Source organism: Mauremys mutica, chromosome 1, assembly GCF_020497125.1.
Source record: "Mauremys mutica isolate MM-2020 ecotype Southern chromosome 1, ASM2049712v1, whole genome shotgun sequence".
Taxonomy (NCBI): Eukaryota; Metazoa; Chordata; order Testudines; family Geoemydidae; genus Mauremys; species Mauremys mutica.
The window spans coordinates 103813540-103826728 of NC_059072.1; the positions used below are offsets into that span (position 1 = coordinate 103813540).

At 40.2% G+C, this 13189-nt stretch overlaps 1 protein-coding gene across 4 annotated transcripts in view; it reads right to left on the minus strand.

The window, feature by feature from the left end:
* The window catches only part of TRIM24 (tripartite motif containing 24), a 133338-nt gene that overhangs the window by 87341 nt on the left and 32808 nt on the right, over nt 1-13189 (minus strand). The window contains exon 1 of one of the 4 annotated variants that reach the window (XM_044988811.1): nt 223-265. The exons of the other annotated variants lie outside the window; for them this stretch is intronic. Within the exon in view, the coding sequence (XP_044844746.1) occupies nt 223-250 (28 nt within the window). The 5' untranslated portion in view covers nt 251-265. Of the gene's footprint in view, nt 1-222; nt 266-13189 lie in introns of those variants that run through there. 4 annotated transcript variants of the gene reach the window in all.

The window sequence follows — 13189 nt, forward strand, 5'->3', positions numbered from 1 at the left end:
TATTTCAAGTCCTACCAGTTCCCTGCCTTCAGTGTCATTCCCACCAAAAGACAATCTACTTACATAGTCTCTGAAGAGAGAGCCTAACAACACAGTAATTGCCAACAGTTATAAATTACCACACAGCATTTCCTATGTAAGCCTATTTTATTTTTAAAGCAAAATCACTACAGAGAAAACATTAAAAAAAATGAAAAACTACACCCCTGCTAATAAGCTTACCAGAGATCTCCTCAACTGTCTCCAACATGGGCTCTAGAAAGGTAATTCCTTAAAACCCTGTAAAGAGGTCTCTTTTGTGGTGACAAGCTAACAGTTTCAGCTCAAAACTCCAGGTCTGACTCATTTCTTGGGAAAGAGGATTAGAGAAGTAAATAGATTAGCAGACTGGAAACAGTGTCTGTGCCAAGATACGTAAATGGGTCACTAAGCTAAGAGACAGAACATCTGAACTAGCTAACACAAGGGGAAACATCCTGGGAACCATTTACAATGGACAACATAACAATGGACAAGATAAGCCTAGGACATAGGATGAGGTAAAAAGAAGTCATGTATGGACAATGTGTGGACAGAGCATGTTGTACGCGAATAAGTTTCTGCAAAGTAACCAAGCCAAACTCCAAAATGTGTGACGCAATGTACTGGGCAAATATATATAAAGGAAGAGGTTTTTCTGTGCAATTTAGCTTTGTGATGTTTCCTTGCATTTGAGTCTGATCAACTCAGCATAGCTTTGCTCTATGCAAAATAAAGATACCTAAATGTCAAAATCTGGAGTTGAACTGAGTTCTTAGGAAGCCAAGTGAAAGAGCGATCTTAGTGGGAATCCCAACAAGAACTGGAACGCCCAAGAAAAGTTAATTCTCAACTTTTATAGAGTTTGGTGGTCTCTGAACTGGAGTTTACAGAAGCAGATAATTAATAGACAGTCAGTTTCTCTTCCCAGGATGTAGCTTCAAAAGGATGGCTCCAAAGTGGGTCATCTGCATTCACGTCCTAGGAAATTCACGTCATGTGTTGTTCCCAAAAGTTCTTAATATCACTCAGAGATTGTATTAATCCTGTCTCCTGTTAAAGAAGTTCTATACAATCCCACAATAGTATATAAACATTTGCGTTTTTCAATGAACCTCAAAGATATTAATTCACTAAGGTTTATCCAGGATATTTCAGGATACTGTCATATCTGACACAAATTGATCTAATAAAGACAGCAGAGAGAACTCGAAGAATTTTGCATTCATAATGGTGGTCAGGTTGAAAGCGATCCTGTGAATAACTTTAGGTGCCAGACTTCAACGTGATGTAACCACATGCTGGTATGCCATCCTATATAGAGATCTCACTTGATTTAGGGCCTAGGTAGAAGATCACTGGGTGCCCAGTAGGAAACATTCCAGACGCAAGATTGCCACTAGAAGACCTCCAGGAGTACAGTAGTTTCAATTCAAGTACTGTAACATGTTCAAGCCACAGCATAGCATTTGGAAACCTTAAAAAATGCGTTAAGGTAGGTTTTGCAATTAATATGTTGCAAATGTTCATGTAACAGTGAGGTAGTACTCAGAATTCTCATAGCAAAATTAACACCCACTGCTAAATTTTAATCCATTTCCTGACTTGTGTGTTTACATTAGACACCTTAATGTTACAAAACAGCTTACAAAAAAGGAAAACTTCTTTTCAATCCTTAATCCGCATCCCACATTTTTTCTTCATGACATTTTCTCCCTTTCCCATAAAGTTCACACTTCTTTCCACTCTATCCTGTTTCCTCACCCCTCTTTGTCTGAGGGCTTTGATCCCTCTCACCACCAGGTAAGTGGCAACAGAAGAGTGGCATCTTCTTTCCTCAACCCCTTCCAACACCCAGGCTGATCACAACTGACGCTGTTTTGGGCATAGTATACACCAGACATTAAGTTGACTTAATTACGTTACTCAGGGTTGTGGTGTCTTCAGCATAAACCGTGCTAAATCAAAGGAAGAATTATTCCACTGACCTAGCTACAGCCTCTCAGAAGGTGGATTACCTATTTCAAAGGGAGAAACAGCTGTGCTACTGTAGCATTTCAAGTGTAGACAAGCCAAGGTGGATAAAAATCAATGATTTTTTAAAAAAACCAGATTTGAGGGGAAAAAACCCTATCTAAAGATAGTTTTAGATAAGACACATTATAGCTCAAAGATATCTCATCATGGAATAAGGATTGTAAATTCTAATTCTACATTATCTCACAATTTATTCATGTAATGTTTAAAAAAAGTATTGTAAATGAGTTCCAATAGTTCGTGGACTAGGGACCCATTCTTACAGGGTTCCAGGGGCTTCTGTATAGATTATTTAGGTTAATCTTTCTATCTACCCAATGGGACTCAGTGCTCAGTCTAGAAGATACCATAAGAGATGCTTAGTTTTGCTGTTCTCAAACTGTGGATTTGTGCCTCCGGAGATAACAGCCTTGTTAACAGCAAAAATGTTTTAAAATAAATAAATATAGAGAGGTGAGAAACAACAGACCTCAACCCTATTGTCCTGCTGAAAATCTGTGTACAGAGTCAATCCCTTACCTCTCTCTAAAAGTGCAAAGTTTCAAAAAGTTCAATGAATAGAAGATTGTCGGGGATGGACTAGATATGGACAAGGAGAAGAAGTCTGGACATAAGTGTGAGAAGGGAGAGATACGCAGTAAAAACAGAAATGAAACTGTTTGAACAGCATATTCCAGAAGTCTTGAGGTCTTCCTGAGTGTAGCCTTCATTAATTTGAGATCTACCATACCATTCTCTCACTAGAAGGGAAAACCTATAATGGCCGCAGGCTGTAAGAGAGACTCAGTTTGGGAATATTTTAATGAAGTTCCTCTACCTGTGGGTAAGACAAGCATGCATGCACAATGCAAACTGTGCAACAAAGAAATGGAAGGCCTGATTGCCCGAATGAAACAAAATCATGAGAAGTGTTCCTTTTCAGGAGGAAGCTGCGTTGAAGATGATAAAAGGAACATGTCTGGACATGCAGGATCTTCAGGTTGGTAAACTTTTTTATTTCATACTTCTTTCTTAAGGACTGCCTGTCTTCCTTCTGGACTATTCTTGAATTCTCATGTTTGAGCAAAAAAATATAGTTGTTACTCTTCTATGGTACTATTATTTTAGATGCAGTTGTAATAAAAAATAAATAGCTGAAATAGGCAGATCTTTTTACAATTTCACCTTTAAAGTAGTACTGAGTGTCAGTGAATGCAATGAGTAATACTAAATAAGCAGTATGGTAAATAATAATTAAATAACTGCATGGACTTCTTGTGTTTAGGAGAATCCATCCTCAAAGTACAGGATTCAGAAGACTATCCACCTTCAAGATCACCATCATTTTCTATAGTTTCAGAGTTATCTGCCAATGATAGTGTTTCAGTCACATCATGTATGTCACACAGTCACAGTATATCACCTGTAGCAAAAAGAAAAAAAAAAATCTCCATCATCCAGAAACAACCATAGATAAGTTTGTGATAAGACCCAGCAGATTACAAAAAGAGGTAATTGATGAAACAATTGCCTGGTTTGTTTATGCAACACTCTCCTTTCCCTATGATTAAAAACCCACACTTCATTAACATGGTTCAGTCATTAAGACCAGGATACAGTTCACCCAACACAGCAGATGTTGCAGGCAAATTGCTGGATAAAGTGTATGAAAGAGAAATTGAGCAGTGTGCAAAAGGTCTAGAGGGTAAAATTGTTAACCTGAGTCTTGATGGATGGAGCAATGTCCACAATGATCCTATTGTATGTGCTTGTGTGACAACAGAAGAAGGGAATGTCTTCCTTACAGAAACAATGATACATCAGGAAATGCACACACAGCAGAATACTTACAAGAAGTAGCAGTAAAAGCTATAACAAACTGTGAAAAAAAATTCAAATATCTAGTATGCAGCTTGGTCACAGACAATGCTGAAAGTGTATCCAAGATGAGAAGAAATTATTTAAAAAGAGAGTCCCAAGCTAATAACATACGCTTGCAGTGCTCATTTGATGCACCTCCTAGCCAAAGACTTCATTGTTCCAGAAATAAAGGCTAATGTTGTTGAAATTGCAAAATACTTCTGTGACAACAACTTTGCAGCAGCTGCTCTGATCAAAGTGGGAGGAACCAAGCTAACTCTCCCACAAGATGTGCGAAGGAACTCAGTAGTGGCCTGTTTAGCGCACTATATCAAGAGCTGGCCTAATCTGATAACAGTTAGTGAACAAAATGGTGAAAAAATAGATGGCACCGTCACAGTCAAAGTTCTCAACATTTCTCTTAAGCCCAATCTTGAACACATGCTGAGTACCCCAAACCCTATTGCTGTAGCCTTGAACAAAATGCAGGGAAATAGCTGTTTTATTGCCGACGCTTTTGAAATTTGGAAGGAACTGAGTGAGATCTTAGAGAGAAATATGTAACGAGAGTTAAATTACAAGCATTAAAAAAAGAATGGGACAAGCACTATCTCCAGCTCATTTTCTTGCAAATATTCTCAATACTCAGTACCAGGGTCAAACCTTGACTGCTGAAGAACAGGAGTCAGCTATGACATGGACATCCAGCAATCATCCCTCCATAATGCCAGCTATAATAAACACCAGAGCTAAGGATGAACCATTCAAGAAATATATGTTTGCTGATGATGTTTTAAAGAGAGAGTCACACCAGTGAACTAGAACAAGTCACTTAAGGACTTGGATTCAGAGACTGTTGAAGTGAGAATCTCACTTTTAACAGCAGTAGCTTCTTCTGCCAGTGTAGAAAGAATATCTTCTTCCTTTGGACTAACTCATTCCAAACTGAATTTGGGACCTGAAAAAGCAGGAAAGCTTGTTTTTCTTTTCCAGATTATGAACAAAGAGGAAAATGAAGGTGAAGACAACTGATTTACCGGCAGAAAACAATATGTTACATTTCTCATGTTGACCTGGCTGATATAGCCAATTTAAATTTTTTTTTTTAATATTTCATTTAACCATTTTAGTTTAAAACAATTTTAACAAAAACAAACCTGATTTTAAAAAACTTGAATGTTTAAATTCAAAAATTCATATGCTTGTTTTGTTAAATTATATATGTTTGCTGTCGAAGAAAAAATCCAGAATCAATAACATTGTTGTTTTAGTTACATAAAACAATTTAAAATGTCTGTCTGGTGATGTTCTCCTCCTAATACAGCATGGCAAGGACAGGATAGGCCCAGTGAAGAGAGAGAAACAATAACAGGAAACTTGGAAATGGCAGAGATGCTTAATGACTTCTTTGTTTCGGTCTTCACCGAGAAGTCTGAAGGAATGCCTAACATAGTGAATGCTAATGGGAAAGGGGTAGGTTTAGAAGAGAAAATAAAAAAAGAACAAGTTAAAAATCTTAGAAAAGTCAGATGCCTGCAAGTCACCAGGGCCTGACAAAACGCATCCTAGAATACTCAAGGAGCTAACAGAGGAGGCATCTGAGCCTCTAGCTATTATATTTGGAAAATCATGGGAGACAGGAGAGATTCCAGAAGACTGGAAAAGTGCAAATATAGTGCCCATCTACAAAAAGGGAAATAAAAACAACCCAGGAAACTACAGACCAGTTAGTTTAACTTCTGCGCCAGGGAAGATAATGCAGCAAGTAATTAAGGAAATCATCTGCAAACACTTGGAAGGTGATAAGGTACAGCCAGCATGGATTTGTAAAGAACAAATCATGTCAAAACAATCTGATAGCTTTCTTTGATAGGATAACGTGTCTTGTGGATAAGGGAGAAGCGGTGGATGTGGTATACCTAGACTTTAGTAAGGCATTTGATATGGTCTTGTATGATATTCTTATCAATAAACTAGGCATATACAACTTAGATGGAGCTACTATAAGGTGGATGCATAACTGGCTGGATAACCGTACTCAGAGAGTAGTTATTAGTGGTTCCCATTCCTGCTGGAAAGGTATAACAAGTGGGGTTCTGCAGGGGTCTGTTTTGGGACTGGCTCTGCTCAATACCTTCATCAACAACTTAGATATTAGCATAGAAAGTACGCTTATTAAGTTTGCAGATGATACCAAACCGGGAGGGATTGCAACTGCTTTGGAGGATAGGGTCATAATTCAAAATGATCGGGACAAATTGGAGAAATGGTCTGAGGTAAACAGGATGAAGTTTAATAAAGACAAATGCAAAGTGCTCCACTTAGGAAGGAACAATCAGTTTCACACATACAGAATGGGAAGAGACTGTCTAGGAAGGAGTACGGCAGAAAGGGATCTAGGGGTTATAGTGGACCACAAGCTAAATATGAGTTAACAGTGTGATGCTGTTGCAAAAAAAGCAAAACATGATTCTGGGATGCATTAACAGGTGTGTTGTGAGCAAGACACGAGAAGTCATTCTTCCACTCTAGCCTGCGCTGGTTAGGCCTCAACTGGAGTATTGTGTCCAGTTCTGGGGACCGCATTTCAAGAAAGATGTGGAGAAATTGGAGAGGGTCCAGAGAAGAGCAACAAGAATGATTAAAGGTCTAGAGAACATGACCTATGAAGGAAGGCTGAAAGAATTGGGTTTGTTTAGTTTGGAAAACAGAAGACTGAGAGGGGACATGATAGCAGTTTTTAGGTATCTAAAAGGGTGTCGTAAGGAGGAGGGAGAAAACTTGTTCATCATAGCCTCTAAGGAAAGAGCAAGAAGCAATGGGCTTAAACTGCAGCAAGGGAGGTTTACGTTGGACAGAACAAATCTGTGTGTATATATGCTGTGCAGATAACAGGTGTTAGCTGGTATTTACTAGCAAAAAATGTACTGTATAGATCTTTGTTTGCTTTATCCTGCTTCTCAGTTTTATTTTGAGTGTAAGCGCCATGAACTTACACACTGTTGTGCTGGGGGTTGAGTGAATCATCATGAAACTGGTGGACATAATAGCTGTCCTTCACTCAGGCTAGGTGTAAGAAGCAGTTAAGCTCCTTTTAGAGTGAGATAGCTAAAAAACAAGAGCCAATGCCCAAAACCAAGCCCACATGCAACTCTGAGGGATTGGCTACACTTGTGAGTTACAGCGCATTAAAAGGAGCCCCAGTCGCACTAACTTACCACCTGTCCACACTGACAAGGCATGTAGAGTGCTCTCACTCCACGGCTACAGCGCTCCTGGTACTCCACCTCGGCGAGTAAAATAATGTTTGATGCACTCCCGCTAGAACGCCCCAGCGTCAGTGTGAACGAGATGTTGCATTACTGTGCTCTGATCAGCCTCCGGAAACGTCCCATAATCCCCTTAAGTCAAGGGGCACTCTTGTCATTGTTTTGGATATGCCCTTTGAAAGCTGGCATGCTTATCTGCTCCGAGACAAAGCAACCATTACTGTGGAATGCTGTCTGGGAGAGAGGCGAGGGGGAAGAGGGATGTCTGCTGCTGTCTGAACTTACAAGACAGCATGCTGACATGCTCTCAGTGCCCCAGAAACCCACTGTCTCTCTCCCAACATACACACAACACACTACCTGTCACATTCCACCCCCCATTTGAAAAGCATGTTGCAGCCACTTGCATGCTGGGATTGTTACCACAATGCCCTGCTCTCTGTGGCCATTACAAGAGCTGCTAATGTGGCCATGCCAGTGTGCAGGCAGCTGGACAGACAACAGCACTTTCCCTACTGCGCGCTGCGAAGGCTGGTTTAACTCAAAGCGCTCTACATCTGCAAGTGTAGCCATGCCCTGATAAAAGCTGACCCATTCAGGTGTAGGAGTTTCTCTGGGGGCTGAATGCAAATAGAGGGCTGGGTATTGGTTTGGTGGAGATAAGACAGAGAACACCAATGCAGTCAGAAATGCCACAGAAGATAGAAGTGTGCAGAAAGCCAAGGACAGCCAGACCTGATGCCAGGTCTATCCCACAAAGTTTTGCTGGCATAGCTATAGTGTTAGGAATAGGGAGGGGGGAAGAGAGGAAGAGAGAGAGAAAAATCACACCACTAACAGACATAGTTATGCCAGCAAAAAAAAACCATGTAGACATATCTTATACTGGCAAAAGAGTCCTTTTGCTGATATAGATAGTCATTTGGGGAGGTGGTTTGACCATAACAGCAAAAGGATATAAGCTGCATCTCCACTTAGGTACACTGTTGGTATAGCTGTACCAGCAAAGTCTACTAAAGTGGTTCTCATCCAGGGTTATGTGTACCCTGTGGTACACAGAGGTCTTCCAAGAGGTACATCAACTCATCTAGTTATTTGCCTAATTTTACAATAGGCTACATAAAAAAACTGGTGAAGTCAGTACAAACTGAAATTTCATACAGTCAGTGACTTGTTTATACTGCTCTATATACTGAAATGTAAGTACAATATTTATATTTGAATGGATTTATTTTACAATATGGTAAAAATGAGAAAGTAAGCAATTTTTCAGTAATGGTGTGATGTGACACTTCTCTGTTTTTATGTCTGATTTGTAAGCAAGTAGTTTTTAAGGGAGGTGAAACTTGGGGTATGGAATACATATCAGACTCCTGAAAGGCATTCAGTAGTCTGGAAAGGTTGAAAGCCACTGGTATAGACTAACCCTGAGAGAAAGCAAAGAGAAAGCTTTTCTGGGGTCAAGTGCTTACTGGGGAAAAAAAGGCTTGGAATACTGAGCAGGGAAACGGTCTCCTGTTTGATTCCTATAGCATTCAGGACTTTGGGTACATTCTTTACAATGAAACAGGATTGCATCAAAGAAATCAATTTCTTCTCCTAATGAAAACCACCAAGACCCCAAATATTGGCTAACCATATAAATCAAAAGATATTTTAAAAAATTAAAAGGCTCATTTTAAAGCAGCTTGTGAAATCAAACCGAATATACACCAGCATGATATACTTTCATAAATTTGATAAGCGGGACAACTGAATAATTAGCATATTTCTGCTGGAGGAGAAGTTGTATAGTAGATCCTTTCTAAGTCTGTAAAGACGTATAATGGATTAACATTAAAGGAAAACTGCAAGAAAAGCTTGTTTTGTTATTTTGTACAAGAAGGCCTGCAAGTTGCTTCCCACCATACAAACGTGTTCTGCCTGTCTTTACATTAAGAGTATCGGGTCTTGTCCAGTAAAAACCAAGAGAGAACTTGTAGGATGAGAAAATTAGTAGGATGCCCTCATAAGAGAGGAACCTCACCTGAATGTATTCTTTGTATTTGTTAAACTATTATTAACTGCAATTTTAACACTATCTTGTGTTTGTTTTTAACTCAACACATGAGGAAAAAGCGGTTTGGGGGTTTTATCTTGTTTTTTCAATAATTCTCAGAGTGATAGCTGTGTTACTCTGTATCAAATCTGCCCAAATAAATGTGTTAGTCTCCAAGGTGCCACAAGAACTCGTTTTTAATAATTCTGACATCCCACTCTTTCTATTCAAGGCTGTCTTATTTGCCACAACTTTCTAGACTTCTGAGGAGTCCTCCAGCAAAAACAAGACAGACAAGATTTGATGTTGCTGATACTTCTCAGATTATTTTCAGGTCTTCATATATCAAAAAGAAGCAAACAAGAAACCTGTATTTTGCTACATAGATATCAATTTTTAAAATTTCCTCAAGGCCATTGTGCAGGGCAGGTAATTGTCCATATCTTCACTTTCCACAGTACTTCAATTGCAACAGATTAAAACTGATGCAATTGTACTGAGGATTATCAGTTTTATTAAGAAATTACATAGGTGCAGAGAGGAAAAACCTGTGCATATACACACCCCAGAAAGAGAGCATATACAGAGAACAGACAGATACAAGTTTGTTAACCTATGGATCTGATACTTCAGGTTTGGATATTACAGGGATAGGGATACATGGTTTTGGTTTTTTAGAGAGGGAATTGCTGGACAAAGAATATCCCTGTCAAATAGAAAAATTAAACTACAGCTCTGACTTGTCCCACAGACACTGATGAGATTCAAATATTTGTAGCCAAATCCAGATTAGCTGTGTTACCAAGTAGCAAACCTAGCTTCCTTAGGCCTGGTCTACAGTGGGGGCGGGGGGGAGGTGGAGGAGGAGATCGACCTAAGATATGCAACTTCAGCTACAAGAATAGCATACCTGAAGTCGACATATCTTAGGTCGATTTACCTCGCATCCTCACGGCACAGGGTCAACTGCCGCCGCTCCCTCGGTCGACTCTGCTTCTGCCTCTCGCCGCGGTGGAGTACAGGAGTCGACGGCAGAGCGATCAGGGACCGATTTATCACGTCTACACTAGTCGTGATAAATCAATCCCCGATAAATCGATCACTACCCGCCGATCTAGAGGGTAGTGTAGAAATTACACTAAGGGTACGTCTGTTTCAACCACGGGTAAGTAATTTATTCCAACTAAAGAAACTACAGAGGTGAATCGGTATTTAGATTAACTTCGCTTCTAGAAATATCATCCATCTATCCTTACTGTTCTGTAGTGTAACTCCAGCTTGTGTTGATGTAAAATAAACTAGTAGGTATCACATTTACAAGAAACATTTTTTTTTAAATGAAGTTTTAGACTCCAACCCAAAATTATAATTCATGCTAATTATAGTGTCCTTGCAATAAGATATTCACTGATGAGGTAACTGTATACTCACCATAAAGTACAATGTCCAGCACACTTGTATCTCTAATGACAACAAAAAACCCACAACTTTCTAACTCGTCTTTATCAACAACTTCTAAGTATTTTATAAGGTAACGTTTTCACTTTGTTACTAATCTGTTGCCATTAAGGTTGCCATGTTAGAGCTGAGATTTGTTTTCACGATAAACCTGGGATTTTTTAAAATCATGTGTGCAATAGTATTTGCCCCAGAATGAGAGAGAAGAAAGCACAAACACTTACTTTGGAAAATCCTTATTTCAATACGCTTGCTCATTAAGAAAAGTGATCATGCTTTTGGCAATTTCCATCAGTCGATTTGAGAGTTTTTCAAGACTACCCTTAAAATACTGGGTTTTATTTAAGACAGCTTTCCAAATTTTTAAAAGCTGAGCCCCCTTCAGAAAATTTAAACCAAATCCACCTCTTACTGTTCTCACTGTGTTGCTAAAGCCTCCCCAACTTAGTTTATACATCTTCATCCTTTCAGGTAGTTCTTCATGCCCAATATTTTTAGAAACACTTATGTGGATCTGCTTAATGTGCTTTTCTTACCTGCTACGACCTGATCTATTCTTAAAAGTTACATACCATTGTAAATATTTTGATGGAGTGGAGGAGGTGATTCTTTAAAATCAAAATAGTTATACCAGTAAAAGCTCTAGTGTAGATGCAATACACTGTTATACAGGTGCTTTATATCCTGGCAGAAGTCATCAGGCGGTGAAGTGAACACTGACGCAAGTGCCGGGTCCAGAGAGGAAGATGGAAACATAGTTCAGGGGTTTGTTACAGGATTGGGTGGGTGAGATTCTCTGGCCTGCATTGTGCAGGTCGTCAGACTAGAAGATCATAATGGTCCCTTCACCTTGTAGTCTGAGTCTATGAATCTCCTGCTCCATCAGTACCATTGGAACAGGGCTGAGTGGCTCTTCTTCTATCACTGGGTGCAAGAACCTGCTGGAAAGCGCATGGGATGGGGAAATTGGAGAAATCTCACTTGCTGATCACATGGGTTCCAACAGCATGTATTGAGGCCAAGGTCCCCAATATGGGCAGCATGACGAATCTGGAGGGGGTTGCAGAAGACCCCATGGCATGGAAAACCAATGGCTCCATGGCGGCTGCAGCAGAGGATACTGCCATGGTGTAGGTAAATTCCTGCAGTAGTCCTGGTGGTGACGCCATGTTATGGATGAACCCTGCCCATCATCCGACTCATCTGAAGATGGGAACCTGGAGAAGGGTTCCATAGGAGGTACTGTCAGAACTGGTGGAAGTGTGTGGACCGCCAGAGTGGGAGGTGAGCTGTGAGCCAAATATGGCATGTCTGTAGGGGGAGGTACAATCTCCCTAGAAATGAAGGGTCTGGACAAGCGTGGAGAGGTTGAGTCTCCCAATTAGGCCCTGGCATAGGGTCCATAGTGCTGGACTCGGACTCTGTTGCCAGATGGGCACGCCTGGCTGTCTCAAGCTGACGTACAGGGGGTCACCGGCCAGTATCCGCATGAAGCCTCATGGCAACTTCCATGAGATGCTTCCTGAGGCACAGAGCTCGACCTTCTCGGGTACATCTGGCAGATACTGCATCTGGATGCAATGTGGCCCTCTCCCAACCAGCAGAGGCAGCGTTCATGTTTATCACTGACCAACCAGGAATGCAGACAGGAGGCAGAGATTTTAAAGCCTGGGGTCTTCAGCATAGTCCATTACCCACATGTGGGTGGGGCATGGGAGGGAGGGGGTAAGAGACAAAAATCAGGCCCCAAACTAGCTATTCTATTCAAACTATTAGAAACTACCTAAAAACAATAAAAACAGTAAAAATCTCAAAAAATTAACTATATACAAGCTTGAGAAAGCGTGTCACAAGCAAACAGAGACCGGACAGTCTCTAAGTAAAAGACTAAATAGACACAAATCAGACATCAGGAATGGTAACACACAAAATCCAGTAGGAGAACACTTCAATTTCCCTGGACATTCAATAACAGATTTAAAAGTAGCCATCCTTCAACAAAAAAACTTCAAAAAGAAACTGCAGAGCAAAAATTCATTTCAAACTTAACACCATTAATTTGAGCTTGTATAGGGACTGGGAGTGGCTGGCTCACTACAAAAGCAATTTTCCCTCTCTTGGTATTGACATCTTCTCATCAATTATTGGGAGTGGACCACATCCACCCTGACTGAATTGGCCTTGTCAACACTGGTTCTCCACTTGTAAGGTAACTCCCTTCTCTTCATGTGCCAGTATATTTATGCCTGTATCTGTAATTTTCACTCCATGCATCTGAAGAAGTGGGGTTTTTTACCCATGAAAGCTTATGCCCAAATAAATCTGTTAGTCTTTAAGGTGCCTACAGACTCCTCATTGTTTTTGTGGATAAAGACTAACAGGGCTACCCGATATTTGACAACTATTTTTAAATTTTCTGGCTCCAGACACATGAGGCGCATGCATTAACCCTCAATGGGGTGCAGCTGGGACCATCATTCAAAGAAGAACTTCCTCTTCTCATACAGGAACAAGTTATACTGGTATATAT